Here is a 19900-nt window from a genome sequence, read left to right on the forward strand (position 1 = left end):
CTCGAAGAAACCATTCTGAGCGAGGTAACCCAATCACAAAAAGACAAACATGGTATGTACTCACTCATATGTGGATTTTAGACATAGAGTAAATGATTACCAGCCTACAATCCATACTGCCAGAGAAGCTAGTAAACAAGGTGGACCCTAAGAAAGATATACATGGCCCCCTGGAGAAGGGGAAAGGGTCAAGATCCCCTGAGCAAATTGGGAGCATGGGAAGAGGGGGGTGAGCTAGGAGAATGAGAAGGGGAGAAGAGGAGTGATGCACAGGACATGAGGGAGCAGAAAGTTGAGTTGAGGGAAGAATAGAAGAAAACAAGAAAGGAAATACCATAATAGAGGTTTACAGAGAAATCAGGCACTAGGGAAATGTCTGGAGATCTACAAATGCCCTCCCCTGATAATTAGATTGATGACTGACTTATATGCCATCCAATTCCCCTCATCCAGCAGCTGGTGGAAGTAGAAGCAGACACCCTCAACTAGGCACTGAATTGAACTGGAATCCAGATGCAGAGAAGGATGAGTGAAGAGCAAAGGGGTCCAGATCAGGCTGGTGAAACCCACAGAAACAGCTGACCTGAACATTGGGGAACTCTTGCTCCCCAGACTGATAGCTGGGACACCAGCATGGGACTGATCCAGACCCCAGGAACATGGGTTTCAGTGAGGAAACCTTGGAAATCTACGGGACCTCCTGTAGTTGTTCAGTACTTCTCCCTAGCATAGGTGTGGAGTTTGGGAGCCCATTCCACATTGAGAAATACTCCCTGAGCCAAGACACACAGTGGTGGGCCTAGGCCCTATCCCAAAGGATACAATAGACTCTGATGACACCCTATGGAAGGCCTCACCATCCAGGGGGAGCAGAAAGGCTATGTGATACATAGGGTTTGAGTTGGGGGGGTGGTAGGGGAGGATGGGAGGGACTAGGGAACTGGGATTGTCATGTAAAACAATCTTGTTTCTAATTCAAATAAAAAATCTGCAAAAAAACCATGCAAGAAACACAAACAAACAAACAAACAAATACACATGAACAGGCACAATAGCCAACATACAAAAGTTCCCAATGGCTAAAGTTGAAATAATTCAAAGGGCATAATTCAAATATATAATGACAATACAGGATTATAACCTAAATAACTCACATTGTGCTTTCATTGAAATCGCATTAATTTCTTGTAGAATTTAGTGTAGTTATTCCCTCCTCCTGGGAGTACTGCTTAATTATCACCCCGTGTGGTCTGGACTTAGTACTCAGTTCTAATTAATAAAATATAAAAATGGGAAAAAGAGGAGCTCTGTGCAGGGAAATCTCCCAGATACTACCTTGATTAAATAGTTACATTTAGCATCAGCAGTGAGGCCTGATTTGAATAGCGTTTGTCCCTGAGGAGACGTGATGAGAATAGAATGGTGTCTCTGCTGTTGTCTAGAACCCATTACACCAATGTGACTATGGAACATTATTACATAAAACCAAGCTAAGGTGCTTTTTAATAAAATACCTGGTTAATAATTTTCAAAAGTGTCAAGGTTGGAGGACACTAATGAGTAGTTCAACACAGCATGTCTGGATTGGATACCAGAGCACCAAAACCTCAGAGAACTCTTTGCATGCGTAGTTGGATTGGCAATATTTTGCCAATGTAAATTTCTTAGGATTGGTAAATGTATGGTTGTGAGAAATGTCAACTTTGAGAGAACAAATCTGAGGAAGCATGAGAACCATTTGTACTGTTTGCAACTTTTCTAAAACAGTAAAATCAGTGAAATGAAAGGTTAAAGCCATCTTCTCACTCAACTACAACCCCACCAGCTAGGCACAGAGCAACAATGCCCTTCAGTTTACAAGGTGGCAGAACTTGATGCATGTTGTCTTGCTACCATTTATGAACAGTATCACTAAGATATTACTTAAGCCTCAGTTTTCTCACCTGTAAGTGAAATAAAGTTGAGAATCAGGAACTTAATATATGTGAAGAAAGTGAAGGCTTGTTCTCACTGACATAAATCCTAGATATCACTGTTCAGTACATGAATGAATAAAATAAGGTGGTTTTGTTGTTGTTGTTCTATTTGGGGGGTTTTAGTGAGATTGAATTTAGGATTCAGTCTAAGTTATGAAAGCTGAAGAAGACTTAGGAAGCATCATATATTGGTAATAGGAGAAGACCCAGTAAGTGGATGTGCTGATGCAATGGCAAATGTATGGGATAGGAAGCAACAAATGTGTTTCACCCAATAGTAGTTAAAAGGAAAAGAAATTGTCGCTTCCTGGCTTTAATGGGCATATATAGGCCTCATTCATTCATATACCATTCATGACTGCTTTCTTATAACAATGACATCATTGAATAGTAGTGACAGAGAATTTATGCTATCCTTTTCAGGCTATAAATGGGTATAGCCAGGGCTCACCATTCACATATTGCCTGTGATTGCTTCTTTTAACAATGGCATGGCAGTGTTGAACAGCAGTGACAGAGTGACCTTATGATGCACAAAGACAATCATGTTTACCATATGGCCCTTTCTGGGACATTTGCTAACCCCTGCTCTACAAATACAACTTGTGCCTAGAGTTTAGATTTAAAGTCATAGCTCCCTCCAGTGGTAAGTCCTCACTTTCCAAGCTTTTCCAGTAAGTGAGAGGAGGGGTTCCTGAGCTACAGTGCTCCATGCATCTGTATTTTGTTTTCTAATTCATGATGCCTTAGTTTTTCTCCCTCCTGGTCACAGGATAACAGGAATCACCTTCAGGTAGTTCAAATATGGCATCTTTTGTTGCCTATTGCTCATAAAAAAGAATCAGTTGCACCTCACTCTGAAATAAACTTTGACATTTAGAAGAGGTGGTATTGTGCCACTTATCATCATGTAACTTTGAACAAATTATTTAATGTTTTGGAATGTTGGTTTCCTCCTCTGCAGAGCAGAGGTGTTATTTACTTCAAGCTCTATGAGGACAGAGTAGGATGATGAAAGGTACATGTACCATTTACATTCCAGAAAGGTGGCTATTTATTTGTCTTAGTCAATATTCTGTTGCTGTAAAGAGACAGGCTGTACATGACCATGGCAACTCTTACAAAGGAAAACATCTAATTGGGTTTGGCTTACAGTTCAGGAATTTGTTCTGTTGTCCTCATGGTGGGAAGTCTGATGGCATGTGGGTCGACATGGTGCTGCAGAGTAGCTGAGAGTTTTACATCTGGATCTGCAAGTGCAGAAAGAGAGACCCTGGGCCTGGCCTGAGCATTTGAAACCTCAAAACTCACCCCCCCCCAAGTGACACACTTCCTCCAATAAGGTCACACCTACTCCAACAAGGCCACACTTCCTAATCCCTGCCAAATAGAACCACTCTCCAGAGATCAATGATTCAAATATATGGGCCTATGGGGCCAATCCTGCTCAAACCACCACATAATTATTGATGCCTTTAGTCAATACAAAATTATGTTTGAGAACATTGGCAAGACATTCCATGTGATTTTGAGTTATTTAAGTTCTCTGTGCTTCATTATCTTCTATGATAAAAGCAATAATGACCATGGTTTAGGTTTGTAGTAAAGACAAAGTGGGAACTTGATTTAGAACAAAGCTTGCCCATGGGTCAGTTATTTGATATCAGTTATTGTAGTTGAACTTTCTTCTTGGCTACCAGCTCACAAAAAATGACAGAGACTTACTATTAATTATGAAAACTCAGCCTATAGTTTAGGCTTGTCCCACTAGCTCTTATAACTTAAATTAACCCATTTAAATCAATCTACATTTTGCCTCATGGCTTTTTCCCTCTCTTCTATCTTGCATATCCTCTCTTCTCCCTATCCTCTGGCATCCCCTCCTCTTTCTCTTTGTTCAGAAGTCCTGCCTAACCTATTCCTACCTAGCTATTTGCCATTCAGCTTATTAAACCAATCAGAAGGTACCTTGGCAAAGACACATCTTCACAGTGTATGAAAAGATTATTGCACAACAAGTTAAAATAAGTAGTTGTTCATATTGGCACATAGACCATCACAATGTCAGAAATGAAAGTTGTGCTTAAAATATGGTATAAGAAATAACTTTTTAGAATCCTGAGCTAAATTATTGTACAAATAATTTACAAAAAAAATGTACAAAAAAAAAACGATTACATGGACAATGATCAGGGAAGAGAGGGGTTCATTCCAGAGTTGCAACCATTGAAGATTTTCAACCACTCCCTGGCCAATTCAATCACCTTTATGACAAAGTCATCATTGTATGTACAGTTATTTCCTGTAGACTTTATAACATCCCAGAGTCCCTTGTAAATCTCTGAACTAAAAGGGCAGGTGATACCAAGGCTAAGTACATGTTCCTGGCACAAGCACCAGGAAGTCTATGAAGTGTCTTCTGTGAGACAGGTGGGCCTGAGACATGCACTCAAATACTTGTGGCACAGTATGTTCTCCACAGAGCACCTGTGAGAACAGCTGAGCCTATGCTTTGGAAGTTGCACCTTGAGAGTTACCTCATGGGAGACCTGGCTGAGAAAAGCTGGCATAGACTCTCGTGATACTGAGGGCTCAAAATGGAATCACTGGGAAAGAGTAGGACTGGGTTGATTCAGGTCAGAATCGGGAGATTTCAGCTTAACTGGCTGACTTGCCACAAACAAGATAGAACCAGCCATTCTGCTTGTGGCAACTTTAGCCCTGATTTGGGGCAGGATATCTGTAGTCATCTGAGGTATGCCAGTTATAAAGTGAACCAGTTTGGGTAGGGTAGATGGTGCTGAGGTAAAAGACAAACTCTAAAACCTCAGTGGTTTCAGCAACAGAGACTATGTCTCATTAAGGCTCCATGGTTATTTTGGACTGAGGGGATCCGGCTTCAGAGTCACCCTCATTCTGGCACCTGACCTGAAGGAGAATCCTCATCTGGTATGTTACTGGCATGTGGTGTAGAGGAAAAGAGCTCTGGAGATACTCAGACTCGCAGTCAAAGACTTGGTCCAGATTCTGTAATCATCACCCTCACAGTCCTAAGTCACAGCTAGGACCAAGAATGAACTAGAGGGACAGGAAGTCCAGTGCACGTCTTCCATCACTATCCTATCCCAGTGACTGCACAGCAACAAACATTTTCAGCCAGAAACCATGATTTTGCTGGCTCTGGCACTCTCTTTGAGAAGTCTGGTTAGGACAATGCAAGGCCCAAGTTGTTGGCTAGAGAGTAAAGGAATTGGGATAACCTTAGGGAGAGAGAGTTTGGTGAGAGCTAGATAAGGAATCTGAGTTCCATCAAAGTAGCCTTTCCTAGAGTGTGGTCCCCACAGGGGAACTGGAGGGCAAATCAGATATTTCCACATCAAATATTGACGAGGAAGATAAGCCTTTCACATGGCTTTACTTGAGATAGGAGGTCAGGTGGGTGAGGTGACTTATAAGTCAGACTAGCAGAAAGAAGAATTTAACCTGTGGTTGAAGGAGTTCAGTCCTACGTAGCCAAGGAGATCAAGGAGACGGCTCAGAAGTCAAATCTGAAAGGAGTGGTCAGATTGGTTCGGAAAGAACAGGTCACTGATGCCTGAGCTCAAGAGGTCTACTGGAGAGTGAGCGATGGATTTGTTACCATTCAGTAAGCTACATGACTCCTTGTCCTGGTGCAAGAGCAGTGTGACAATTTCAACATAGCAAGCCAGGTCAGAGAAGCATGTCAGTAGATTAGAGGAGAAGGTGTGATCGGGCAAGGCCCCAAGTGTTCAGACACAGTAAGAGACGAAGTCTTTCCACCTGGTGTTTGGTGCCTGCCTTGGCTTGAGTTACCTCTGGAATAGGGTGACATTGCATTGGTGTAGGAAAGGACTTCTTGCTCGAAGTTTTACAGGGCTCAACAGGGCAGGGCTAGTCTGTTTCAGCCTTCATGGTTTCTGCATGAGTTGTTTCTAATAAACATGCCTTTCTGGTGACTGGGTTGCTTGTAGTCCATCAATTGGACTGCAGTGCTCTGTGGTTCTTGGTTTGTTTTTCATGTGTGCTGCCTCTCCTGAAATTGCTGGTCCCGTGATTCACTGGTAGGAACCACTCTAGCACTCTTGATATGTACAAGCTAATTTGTAATTCGCTGTTTTTAATGTAACATGAGACATTGTACCTGTAGAAACCAGTGTAGAGCTGTGCAACATGACTGGAAGCTACACTTCTAAGAGGAAAACTGCTGTTCGTTATACTCGATATTAAGCTCTAAGCAGGATCCTGGCACTCTATACCTCTACCCACTGAACCTTCATAGGAACAGTGAGGCAGCTTTCCCTCCTCCAGCTTTGTAAATACAACACAGAGACTGGAGGGCTTTCTTGATTTATTTCTGTATGCAAGTAGAAATAACACAGTCCTTCAATCAACCAATGAACATCCGAAGGGGACTCCTGGGTATTTCCACAGGTTAACAAGGGGAGTGCAGAAGACAGAGCCATTAGCAAACTAATGAATCATCCTCCCTCACACAGATAAGCTAATGGGATTTATGTAGGGAGAAGCAATGGAGTGACCCTACATCTGTGCGGTCATGTGCTGTCTCCGAAACTCTGAGTGATGTTTTTCTATTTAAAAAGAGGGATCCTGCTCTAAGACCTACATCACTAAGACCCACTCACTAGAGGCATGGAAGAGGACTGCAAGCTCAATGAATTGGAACTGGTAAAGAAATTCACAAAGGAGAGGTGTTATTTAGGGGTATCATGATTGTGCCAGATTGTAGACATTACTAAATAAAACATTTTGTATTTCAACTTCATTATTATCATTATTATTATTATTATTATTATTATTATTATTTATTCAGTAGTTAGACACTTGATTTTATTGGGGAGTTTCAAATCCAGGCTTATAGTAAGACTTGAACAAATACAAATCAGGTCTTTAGAAACATTTGTGCTCATGGGATAAGTGATTTCAAATGGTTTTCTGGGCATAATGAATTAATTTTTTGGTCACAAAACTAATGAGTGACTTAGCGATAAATCTGGATTCCTAAATTTATTAGCAGAAGTCTAGGTTTTTATTTAAATGACTTTAGGGCTACACATTTAATAGAATTTTAAAATATTCAAAAATCCGGCAGAAACATGAAAAGTGTACTCTTAAGTTCTCCCTTTAGAGATTGCAGAAGGAAGAGAGGCTTTGTGTGTTGGAGACTCCCACCTCCTGCTGTCAGTAACAGTTAAGATTGTTTATGAGACACTGGGCAGCACAAAGGCTCCTCTGTAATCCAGCAGAGATCCCATCTTAAATGATTACATTACACAGCTCTGCCCAGTCATTAGTTTCTTGTTTAGTGATAATGTCCTTCATTTTGAATTCTTTGATAGTAGTCATTTGTAAATATGTCCTGAATTTGAAATTTATGTGTATCACAGGCCTGGATATTTCCGGAGTAGTGTACAATTGCTGTCACATTTGCTACTGTGCAGGGGATAGTCTGCAGTAACTGAGCCCTAGCAAAACTTTCCTGTGCTGAGTCAGAAAGCAAACTGTAGTAACATGATTGTTCAGGTTTGTGAGTTCATGTGCATGTTTACAACAACAACAACAACAATAATAATAATAATAAAAACTGAAAAAGTCCCTAGGCACGAGGTAAATTTTTTATAAAACTCAGTAACCAGGACACATGAAAATTTTTTGACAATTGCTTGAATTAACATATGTTAATGCAATACCATAGTTGGACCTAAACGTCAGAAGTCCTAGAGCTGTTCTGTTTTGCTAGCTTTAGTTCTGTAGGAGGATGTCTTGGTTTGCTTGGTAAATCTGTTGAGTTATCCCTTAAATGTCAGGGCCTGTTCAGGTGCAGGGAACTCAGGCCTTAAAAGAGCCACCAAGGACCCGCAGGGCATTAAGCAAGGGAGGGGAAGCAAAGCAGAAGGACCTGGTGATGCTGGGATAGAAAGAAATAGCATTTCAGGTTTTCATTCAAGCCCCCATGGCTTGCTTCCCACCTCCTCTAGCTGGAAATTGTCAGGAATGTCTAAATGACATTTTTACTGCTCCCCTTGAGATTTCAATTCCTCTTTTCAGCTGGTAACAGCATCCCTGTGCTCTGTGAGTAAAGGCCAACTGCCTGGTCTGGATCTGGCTGAGAGGAGGTGTCCCTTCCAGATGACTCATGTGGACCCCAGTTGATCAGCACTGGGTTATGCACCTAGGCCACAAGTGACACTACTCAAGTATCCTCGTCTGTGCTTCCCCACCCTCCTCCGACCTTAGTTCTCTTTGGTTCTTTCATATGTCATGTTTATATTCTTCACATACGGTGAATATTCACATATGGTTCAAGTTAAAGACCTGTACTGTGCTCCTTGGAAAAATGATTTGCGGGCAACACTGGCTTTGACTTGGAAGAAAAATGTTCAGAAGGTAACAACAACAACAACAACAAAAATCCCAGCAATCATTCTGGCTACAGTGTAATTCTTAGTTATAAAAGTCAAACATATGTATTCTGTAAATGAAACTTTCAATTGGCTCAGGAATAATTTCATTTTTGTAAATTATCATGCATAGCTATAAATAAAGATTTATGGACATTTATATTTTCACGATATATTGTCCCCCACTAGGAAACACAGTGATTTCCTTGGGGATTGGCTAACTGGGAGGCACAAAGCAATCATGTAGAAACACTATTAACAGAGCGCCTATTCCTTTTCAAAGGCATTAATTACCTGAGGGGCTTCAAACATATGCAACAGGCAACTGGCTGAATCCTTACCCACATGAGGAAGTGCACAGTAGAACATCCACTGATGAGAGGTACCCCCTTTCAGACCAACCAACTTGCCTGAGGCTAAGGGCCCACCCTCTTCTGCTAAGCTTCTCCTGGATTTTGAGATGCTGAAGGTATCTAGGCATGTTGTATTCCTTGCCTAACGATATTTTCCTTTTCCTACAAAGCAGTGAGAACCCAAGGTCAGATGTGAACATTTAGGGTGTTTATCATAGCAAAAGCATTGTCGGCACAGGGCAACTTGTGGGGAAGAGTTACTTTCCACATGGTACAGTGGGGTACACCCAAGGCTTTGCACCTGGACAGATAGGAGATTGGATCCTGTCCCCACACCACGTAAGTGCCTTCAGCAGCTGGTGTTTTTCTGAAAACCATTTCCTCTGCTGGACTATGAGATTAATGTTGTGAACCTCAAGATGTGGTAGTAAGGACTGAGGATAACAAACAGGCAAGGCTGCATTCTTCCCTTCCTGCCTTTCCTAACCACAGACAGCCACTGCACTCAACAGTGTGTTGTGTGGGCTGGTTTAGGCATGCCCAACACCTTAGTCAGAACTCCTCAGCTTTACTAGCTACAGCATGTTTAACTTGGGTCGCAACATCTTGTGCCTAGATACTGCTCTATCCTATTCCTCTTCTTCAGTGTTCAGCAGTCCCTTATCCAAGTTTTGGCTGGCTGGGGTGTACCTATGAAAGGACTTCCTGAGCGGCTATGAATATACTCACACCCATCTTCATCCTGGGTCACACCTATAATCTCTGTGCCCTTACCTACCAAGGACTACTACTGTAGAGCTGGCCTTCTCAACTCACAGTACAATATTGAAAGTGCAGTTAGTGTCTAGGTCCTGCAACAAGGGACACATGGTCCAGGCAGTCAAGCTATGTGCTGTGTATAGCTATCTCATTCAACCCTCACTGTCGTAGTGTGCTTTCTATTGTTGTGATAAAATCAGTTCCGCCACAAGCAACTTGGGGAGCAAAGGGTTTATTTGGTATATATATTCTGATCACGGTCCATCATGAAGGTAAGACATGTAGGAACTTAAGGCAGGAACTGAAGCAGAGACCATGGAGGACACTGCTTAGCCAAGCCTCAGTCTCCCTCCATGACACTTCTATTCCTAGGTTTCCACTGCAACTGAAGTTATGCTTTCACCAATGGCCTCTTGTGGCTTCTTAAAGTACCAAGCCTCAGTTGCATCCCATGACCCCTTCATGCCTTCAAAAGCAGTACCACATGGGAGACTCTTACATATTACACAGTTGGGCTGCCAGCGTGGGTGAGGTACAGCCTTGGCCTCCTCTGCACCATAGCTTCTGTGTGCTAACTCTGAGGAAATAACTTCCAGAAGATGTCATTTCAATGATGCTGATCTCTTCTTATTGACAGTGAATTTCTGACCTCCTGCCAACCAGCATCTATTGCCCCAGTAAAGCAAAGGTTTCACTTAATTAGTTCTGGTCTCACATTAATTACAGTGGATTCCTCAGCCCCAGATGACAAGAACCACAGATTCTTAATTTTAAAAAATCACACAAATGGCCCCGCAATTCTTTGATCCTCTCTGAAACTTCCCAAGTTAGGTGTTCATTGCTCTCAGTATTCTCATCTCCCAAGCTCCCACAGGATAGAACATTAAGTTCTGAGTATTCGGTTGCTTTTCTAGCCCAAAGTTCCAAACACTTGCACAATTTTCCCTTATAACCCATCCATTTCTGGTACCAGTATCTGTTCTAGTTTTTTAATTCTGTTTTTCTATTGCCATGATAAACACCATGGTCATAAGCAACTTTGGGAAGAAAGGGTTTATTTGGCTTACAAATTCTGATCATGGTCCATCATACAGGGAAGTCAAGGCAGGAACTTGAGCCAGGAACCTGAAAGTAGGAAATGAAGCAAAGACCATAGAGGAACACTGCTTCCTGCTGTGCTCCTCATGGCTTGCCCAGTCTTCTTTCTTATACAACCCAGGGTCACCTGTCCAGGAGCAGTGCAGTGTATATTATCTGTGTCTTCCTACATCAGTCATTAATACGCCAAAAACTTGCCACAGGTCCATCTGATAGAGGTATTTCCACAACTAAGATTGCTCCTTCCCAGATATGTCTAGGTCTTCTTCAAGTGGTCAAAGACCAACAGAACTACTCCAATATAGGAATGAGGTAAGCACTATTAAAATATTCACTTACAAGGGTTAAGAAAAGTTTCCAAGTCACATAGTTTCTAAGAAAGAAAGAAATCCAGGATGAGGAGCCCAAGCAATCCTGTGATATGATGCTTTTCATGCCACTTTCAATCCCCTTCTCCTTCCTCATTTTCTGACTGAAGTATTCGTGATAGACTGTGACTCATTTTTTCTGTCCATATCTCAATAGACAGGGAATTCTCTGAGGGCAGAGACCATGTTCTATTTATCCTATACTCCTGTTTATAGCACAATACCTCAGACCCAGCAATCACTTCAAAGAATGACTGTAGACAGCATTGTGCTGCTCTTTTGTAGTCTTTTTTAAAAACATTTTTATTTATTTTAGAAGCACCCTTATGTAAATATCCATCCTCGATTTCCTCGCCCTCCCGTGTTCCCCACCGACCCCCCAACCTGCTCCCACCTACTCCCCAGGGTTAGTGAGGCCCTCCACGGGGGATCATCAAAGTCCTTCACATCATTTGGGGGAGGGCTCGGGCCCTCCTTCCCATATTTGGCCTGCAATAATATCCCTCCATAAAGAATGGGCTCCCAAAGTCCATTTGTGCTCTAGGGATAAAGACCACTGTTAGAAGTCCCATATACTTCCTTGGCCTCCTAGTTGGCACCCACATTCAGAGGGCTTGGTTAGGTCCAATGCTGGTTCTCCAGCTTTATGACTAGCTTCTCCATGCTCTCATTAGGTCAGGTCAACTATATCTGTGGGTTTCTCCAGCACAGTCTTCGCTCCTTTATTTATCCCTCCTCCCTCTCCACAACTGGATTCCAGGAGTATGGCTCAGTGTTTAGCTGTGGATGCCTGTTTCTGCTTTGATCAGCTACTGCGTGAAGGCTCTAGGAATGGTAACCAATGTAGTCATCAGTCTCATTATAGAGGAAGGGCATCAAAGGCAGCCTCTCCACCACCGCCTAGATTTTTAGTTGGGGTCATCCCTGTGGATCCCCTAACATTTCCCCTGTGCCAGACCTGTACTGGCTCCCTTTATCAAGGCATCTCCTCTGCTACTGTTGTCAATATGTCCTCTATCCAAACCCACCTGAGCCATGGCAACTCTATAATTGGCATTAGTTAAAACATGGGTATGTAATCACAGGTGATTTTTGTGGTTGAAGTTTTGGTGTCAAATATCCCTATGTTTGTAAACACTCAGTCCCCATATAGTGGTACTGTCTGAGGTGGGATCTGGCTGGAGAGTCTATGGGTGGGGGTGTCTTGATTTTTACAGCTGTCTTGGTTTTCTGGTCTGTGGTGATGTGTGTAAGTGACCCCTACATTCCAGGGCATGGCTTTCTTACCTTGATGGAGTGGAGTTTCAAACCATGAGCCCAAATCAATCATTCCCATTTTATGTTGTTTCTTGTCAAGTATCTGGCATGATAATGGGAAAATAACTAATACAGTGACTGTATGTGTATGCACACATGTGCATGTCTCTTTGTATGTGTTTGCAATAGTATCAAAACACCTAGTTTTCAAAAACCTATCTACTTCAAAAGCTACTTAACTACCATGTCTCTTTAATTTCCTTAATGTAGAAAATTTTCTTAGTCTTTGTCTTCATGATAGACAGTTTTAAATAATATAGCCCTTGGAAATGGAATGTGCATCATTTGAGGTTTATCTGGGATTTCCTAACCATTAAATTTGGACTATGCATTCCCAGCAAGAGTGATGTTGTTCCTTTGTCAGACTACCAAATCTGAATCACATGGTGCACATTTGGCTGCTTGAAATCAGCAGAGATGATGTGTGGTACTCTGTTTCTTTGTATACTTAGCATTCTTTTGTTTTTCTTTTTGCAAACAATCCTCTGTGAAGTACCATTTCTAAGAACATTTATACATCCTGTTACTCATCAAATTTTCCTCCAGGTTCTATAAATGACCCCTGTCTATCCCTATCTTTAATATGATGGCTGCAAAATGACCTGCAGTTAAATATGATATCTGACTCTAAAGTGTAGAAGGAACCAACATAATATAGTACACAAAATAAGCCTCAGGTTATTCCACTTAAGGCAGTGTAGATCTGGTTTAATAGCTGACATGGAAAGAATGAACAAGACTCCACAGGAGGGATGATTGTCCAAGGTCTGGTTTTGGATCCCATAATCCTTTACAGAGCTTCTGCTACCAGGGAAGCACCTTAGACACTGCCAAGTAAACAACTCCAGCATCGGGACACAGACATGAGCAACTCCAGTTATGCTTGTGCATGCCAAAATTTTTATTAGAAGATGAGACAGGTATGCCAACATAATACCTAAAGGGCATTGAATATAAGATGGAAATGCAGGGACGCCTAACAAATGGCACAGAGTCTTTCTGGATTGGCACCCACAAACGCTGTTCAGTTTCCATTCATGATTGCCGAATACTCCTTCTGGTGTTCCACCATCTTCAGAAATACTTGATACTTCTTGTCATAATATCTGTGGGGTACAAAATGGCACATATTAAACATTCTCAAAATGAATCTATCACATGGCTTCCCTTCTCATTTAGAAGGACAGGAATGTATCTGTTATGGTCAGGCTGAAACCTCCCAAGTTTTGAGTGGGCACAGTACCCTGAGCAGCCAGTTAGTATGCTCGTATCTAATAGGTGTGAGTGACATAAAGTTCCACTGGCTGCATGTTTGAGATGTAGGCGCTTTATTGACAAGGCATATCTACAGTGGTGTAGCTTAAAGAGTAGCAGAGCAGGGACACAGACATAGAAGGGACTGACTTATGAATCTCCAGTGCACACACTGAAAGGCTTAAGCTTAGTACACTCCTCATGATCCCAAGCTTAAGTTAATATATCTGGTATGAGTAGCCACAGGTGAAAACCACAGCCTGACCAGATACAAGACTGGGCATTTTAATCCCTCTTGCAATTTCCACATATCACTGTCTTTGGCAGACAGCCTTATCCAGGAGTAAAGCTCCTAGAAATGTGACCAATGTCTTCCTGTAAATACCCCTACCCTCAGGTGTCTGGTAGTGGTCTTGCTAATCTGCTGTCTCTACTTGATTCTTCGGGTGAGACCTGTTAGAACTACTGTTGGCTATGAATCAGACTTGAGCGGCTTAGCCATCTCCATCTTGAAAGGATAGCAACAGTATGGACACACTATACCTGAAGTCTCAGAACACTGTCCTTACTCTCCTTGTTAGGGGGGCTGACATGCAGTGGGTGAAACCACTTCAACATGATCTGGTAGACTCTGGGGTGCTCTGACAAAGACTTCATTTCAGGATGTTTACCATTGTAAACTGAGTTGGGGAGGTTGTAAGAGAAACCTCGGGTGTACACAGAAATGTGTACTTGTTAGACATTTCTACTTTAAGCATTCTGGTAATGTAGAAGCTGAGGCAGCACTAAACCCAAAGCTAAGAAGGGGATTTGAGGCCAGGGTTTGAATCCCAGCACAGCCTATGCCCACCTGTGTAAACTTGGATATGATACATAACCCGTTTGTGCAGAAACTTCCTCATCTTCACGTAGAGATATTTACGGGATATTCTGCAGAAATATTTTGAGGATTGAGCAATATATGAAAAGCATAAGAACAATGTCTTACAATAAATAATGTAAGTACTAGTTGATTCTTTGAAATAATTCATATTCTAATATTTTACCCAATCTAGGATTGTGAGATACTGTTAAACACCACTCTAGAGCATTGAACTGTCAGTTATAGAATGCATTTTAGAAACAATTTTCTGCTTCTAATGGTATTCTATGACAAATAAGGTTGTGCCACTCTTCTGTGAGATGAGATATATTCCTAACTTTGGAATCTCCAAACTTTTAGAGGCGAGCTTTGCTCTGCCGCCATTCCCACAAACTTGAAGGCTTTTAAGGGTAACAAACTTTACTGAAACTCCTTTCACTGGCTTCATTTATTCTCTGCAAGTTGTCCTCTTGAAATTGTCTTCATCCCTAAACATATACCCTAAGATTCATCCTTTTAAGGATGAATAATTTGGAGTGATCCTAAACATTTGCTTATCGAACTACGGTTATTTAATTAGACATTAAGTTCACATACAGCCTTCCAGTTGAGTTATCTTCTAAATTCTCCTCCTTTCGAGAAATCGCTCTTGTATGGCTCAGGACCAAGAAAACATCCCGTAAAGTTAAAGAGATTTGAAGTCAAGAGAGAAGAAGAAAAGGGCTCCGGCTTTCTGGTTGCAACTTTTATGCTGCCTGCAGATGGCGGTAGAGTACTGTGTGGTCGCTTCATCGAAAGCCTGCCAGCTGCCATCAACACGCCAGTCTTTTCAATTGAAACACATGGATTTTACCGAAAGAACTTAAAAACACTTCCCTGAAAAGTCTTGAGAGAGTCATGGAAGAGATGGAGAGGAACAATCTGTTTCCCATTACAAACAAACAAGGCCTATTCGAGGCGCCCCCAGGCGGACACTCCCTAGCTTCCCCAGTCACTGGGAGGGGTGTCCAGGTTCAAAGGTTGAGTGCCCCATATCAAGCCTGCTCCTTTGAGCTAGGCAGTCAGAGAGGGCTTTGCAGGGGCTTTAGCAGCCTGACTCTGTTTGGAAACAGAAGAAAATGAACCTGGATTGCTTTTTGGGTGGGCATTTTAAACTCTCCAATACGGATCTTTGTTCTTCCGTTCAATGACATGGTAAAGGTTCCCTTTAGGTCTTAACCTCAAGAGCTTTCCTACATTTCCTGTCCCTTCATCTTCAGACTCATTACAAGTGACTTGTTAGTGATCCTGATTGCTAATGTGGGCTGCTCCAAAAGCCTTAGAAGTATCCTCCTGACTTGGTTCTCTAGAACCGATCCTGTATGTGCAAACTTTCCAATCTCCTCTTGTGTAGGTCTCATCACTGCTTAAAATACTGTCCTAATCCCAGGAAGGTCTTCAGCACATGGCCTCTCTGCCTCACTTCCTCATCTCATCTTTGTGTTTTGGAATTATGAGTTGTAAAAAGCTGGTCCTTTGCATAAGATAGTTCCTCTACCAAGATTGTTCTTTTCTGCCTTGGCCTGTCTGGAAATTTAAAGAATTTCACTTGAAACTCAGTCTTCTCTCGATAGCTTTCCTTTGTCCCTATAGGGTCTCTGTTCTTTCTTCTTTGGGTTATATTGTCACCTGCTGGTTTTTCTATGGAAGGATTTGTTCATGTGATTTGAAATCATCTTTGGGAACAAATAGAGTAGTGTCTCATTGTTCTGTGCAGCCTGATCAGAGCTTAGCATATGCTTTGAGTATAAGAGGGACACAAATAAATAAATAAGTAAATAAGCATTTTGTTGACTTGTATTTAAACGTGGGACATTTTCTAGCTTTTAATGCCAAGTAATATAAAGGGTAGAAGAATGCCACCTGGTCCTTTGATGGGACATAAAAGATCCCCATATGTTAGAACAGAAAGAAAAAGATTTCTTCCTGTGATTCAGGGTGGAAACATTGGTGTGAGAGTTCAGAAGCTTGCATGTCTGGCCAGTCTAGCTCTGGATCTTGGTAAACCAGAGTTCTCTCCTTGGGAGGAATATCTTTCTACCTCTAAGTGAAAAGAGTGCAAGGGTTGATCTCAGGTCCCTCCCAGATCCAAGGTCCAGCTCAGATCAACTCTTGCTCCTCCTTTCATGCTCTCTTTCTCTAGCAGCTTTACACAGAAATGCAGACTTACTTTTTATCCTCACGTCTTGGGAACACAACTTTCCCCACTTTGCTCATTCTCGCCATTGCCTCCTGGTAAATGGAAACAACAAAGAATGTTGAATAAAAAAAAAACATAAATGAAATCATGAACTTTGCAGGTCATTGGATGGAACAGACAAATGTCCCATGTTGTCTATTGCTGGAGGCTCCTAGCTTCAAATCTCCAGTTGTGAGTACACAGTCTGTAATAACCACAGAAATCAGGAAAGCAAAACAGAAACAGGGTTGCCGGGATACAGGAGTTAGGGAGCATCAGAGAAATGGGAACGCCCCCCCCCACGAAGGGGGGGTTCTGTAGAGAGGGAGAAGGAGGTAAATACAGAAGAAGGGAAGAGGGGAATTGCAGAATACAAGTGATCTGATTAGGAAACAGGAAGAGGAGGTGCTTATTGGGGGAAGGGAGGTAAATACAAGAGGAAGAGAGACACGAGTAAAATAACAATAAAAGTGTCTGAAAGAAAAAAAAAAACACACAAGGAATCAGACCATTAAATATTTATCTAAAAATAAACTCTATAGTATGTGTATAAATATACATATATAGTTTTAAGGAACTTTTGCCATCTGGATTGATGGTGTTCCCCCCAGGAGCCGAAGACCACATAACAAAATACCCCAATACCAGACACAGAAGCCCTTATTTGAGTTGTTGGTTAGGTCTGTCCAAGGAACTCCCAAAGCAGCTTTTTGTTGTTACCCTTGGTTACCATTCAGAGGTGGAAGGTAAGTCCCTATTGCTGAACACACTGTGAGCTGGAATTGACCAGAAGGACCAGAAGGCACTAGGCAAGCTTCAAAGGAATAAGGTCATCTCTGGAAACATACAAACAAGTAACCTTATATGTACTCAACAGGTTATACTTAGGAATATATATATATATATATAATATATATATATATATATATATATATGCATGCAATAACAACTAATAAAAAAAGTGTCTGTGAATTTTAAGGGTAATGGGGAGGGGTAGTTGTGAGGGTTTAGAGGGAGGAAAGGAAAGGGAGAAATGTTATAATTCTATTATATGCTCAAAAAAAAAAAAAAAAAACCCACAACCAAACCAAACCCCCAAACTCAAAGACAGGTTTGTGACAAGCAAGAATATTGTAATTAGAATATACTTCCCTTAAGGTAGTCAGTTAAACCACGCTTTCTCGAAGCAACTTGTTTTTCTCTGACAATAATAATAAAAACCAATGAACAGTTAAGGCTACATCTGGTACCATGCATCCTGGGCTTTAATAAAGGACTATGCATTGAGGTCTCTAGGGCATACAACAGAGAAGGCAAAGCCCTTTGTGACTGCACAGAAACAAAGGGCTAGATATCCTTGGGCAATTTTTTGTTTTGTTTTGTTTTGTTTTGTTTTTTGAGACAGGGTTTCTCTGTGGCTTTGGAGGCTGTCCTGCAACTCACTCTTGTAGACCAGGCTGGTCTCTCTTCCTTCCAAGTGCTGGAAATAAAGGCATTCACCACCCCTGCCAGGTCCTTGGGCAGTTTTACAAGGCTTGTAATCCAAGGTAATGTCTGAGAACACAGAGCCAGGCTAGCCTTGATATCCAACAGCACGAAAAAGCTCTCCAGAACAGGCTTTGCTTTTAAGAACAGCTATTGAACTCTTATTAAGTCTGCAGTTACAGACATAACTTCTTATGTTACATATATATGAATTACTCACTGTGTATTAGACACTGCTAGGGATTACAAGTTATACGAGACATGCTATTTGTCCCCATGAAACTCATACTAACCACAGGGGTTGTGGAATGCAAAGTCTTCCTGCCTTACAGTGTAGGAGAGCCTTTTCATATCTTTAGTGCCTATCCAAGTGTCCCTCATCCATCTTGCCAACTTACTAAATGGCATATTCAGTGGCATACTGTTAATTACCTTTCCAGCATGCTCTAACCAAAAGGGAGGCTATACCAGATCAGGGGCTTTGCCTGTAACGTGCTGAATCCTAGCACCTAAAATAGTCATAAAGCATACGGAGCCACTTTGACATGCCAAGGAGAACACTCAACACAGGAGGGCAACAGAGAAGTAGATGATATGGACCTTTGCTCAAGGAGTTTGCTGCAGAGCAGAAAAGACATTTGCTAGGATCAAAAGACAGTAGGGTAAGTGCTCTGCTAGGCTCATTTCAATGACCATCAAAGGTTAGGAAACCAGACAGCTTTCTCTTTTTGCTGACTCACGGCTTCCACTCCAGCTAAGTGGCTCTTAGGATTCTTCCTCAAGGACAGCATGGCTGATCTGAACTAGCACTGTGGTCTTCTAGCCCTTGATGAGCAGGCATGTTGGTGAGATGAGATGTGCTATACTAAAGTGCGCTGATGGCAGAAAGAAATGGCAGCATTAACAAGAGCAAAGATCTTAAAATGGATGAAAAGTTATTGACCAGGAAGCTAGAGAGAAGAAAGAACCCAAGGGGCAGTCATTCTGTGAAGGACACACAAGCAAACACAGCTTCCTGATATGCTGCTCTGGTCTGGGATGTCTTAAGAGCTTGATTATGTCTGAGTTCTGACTTCTGAGATGCTTTTAGCAATCCCATCATCCACTTTGCTATTCATTCTGGTTTTGTTTTGCCTTTCTATCTATCCGCTGTGCCCCTGAGAAGACCCTGCCCCTGTTACCTCCCCCAAGCTGGGAAATGCTCCTAGAGTAAGCCCCTCCTGGTCTTGTTGGCCGTGCTTCTTCAGGGGCCTGAGACAACATTCCAGGGTTGCCTTCATGGGTGGGATCCAGGAAGCTTATCAAAGGTACTTATGTTCTTTTCTTTCCCACAGTAACAGATGTGCAGCAAATGGCAGACATCAGGGAATTCTCTGTTTGCTTCTTCACATTACCTCTGCTTGTTTTCAAAATAAGTTCCTAAGAAACAAGTATTCACAATGGAGATTTCAAGGACTTAAAAGGGGGTTATTTTGTTTCTGAGAAAGGGCCGACTTAAACCTTAAAACTTAGGGCAGGTACCCAGTCTACTGAGAATTTTGCTGACTTCTCCCTGCTGCCTGCATGCCTCTTGGACTGAGTGATTTGCTACATGGCATCTCATGCTTCCATCTATCCAGCATTTAGGACATGGTGCCATGCTTTTTTTTTTTTTTTTTTTTTTTGCTAGCATATCAGTCTCCCAACTAGTCTGTGAGTTCCTTCAGGAAGAAAATGTTAAAATTATTTTCATTGCCAAACTCAGCATCTGGCATATCACATGCATGCAGG

At 41.9% G+C, this 19900-nt stretch overlaps 1 protein-coding gene across 8 annotated transcripts in view; it reads right to left on the minus strand.

Annotated features, from left to right (window-relative positions):
* Window positions 1–13188: 13188 nt before the first annotated feature.
* The window catches only part of Fggy (FGGY carbohydrate kinase domain containing), a 388993-nt gene continuing 382281 nt past the window's right edge, over window positions 13189–19900 (minus strand). For 4 of the 8 annotated variants that reach the window (XM_027400435.1, XM_027400437.2, XM_027400440.2 and 1 more), the window contains 3 exons: window positions 16637–16698; window positions 14416–14495; window positions 13189–13417 (listed from right to left, as the gene is read on the minus strand). In XM_027400435.1, the coding sequence (XP_027256236.1) occupies window positions 13386–13417; window positions 14416–14495; window positions 16637–16698 (174 nt within the window). In that variant the 3' untranslated portion in view covers window positions 13189–13385. Of the gene's footprint in view, window positions 13418–14415; window positions 14496–16636; window positions 16699–19900 lie in introns of those variants that run through there. The other 4 variants (XM_035439798.1, XM_027400434.2, XR_004768192.1 and 1 more) reach the window with 3 other exon arrangements.

The sequence above is a fragment of the Cricetulus griseus genome, chromosome 2 (genome assembly GCF_003668045.3).
Source record: "Cricetulus griseus strain 17A/GY chromosome 2, alternate assembly CriGri-PICRH-1.0, whole genome shotgun sequence".
Lineage (NCBI taxonomy): Eukaryota > Metazoa > Chordata > Mammalia > Rodentia > Cricetidae > Cricetulus > Cricetulus griseus.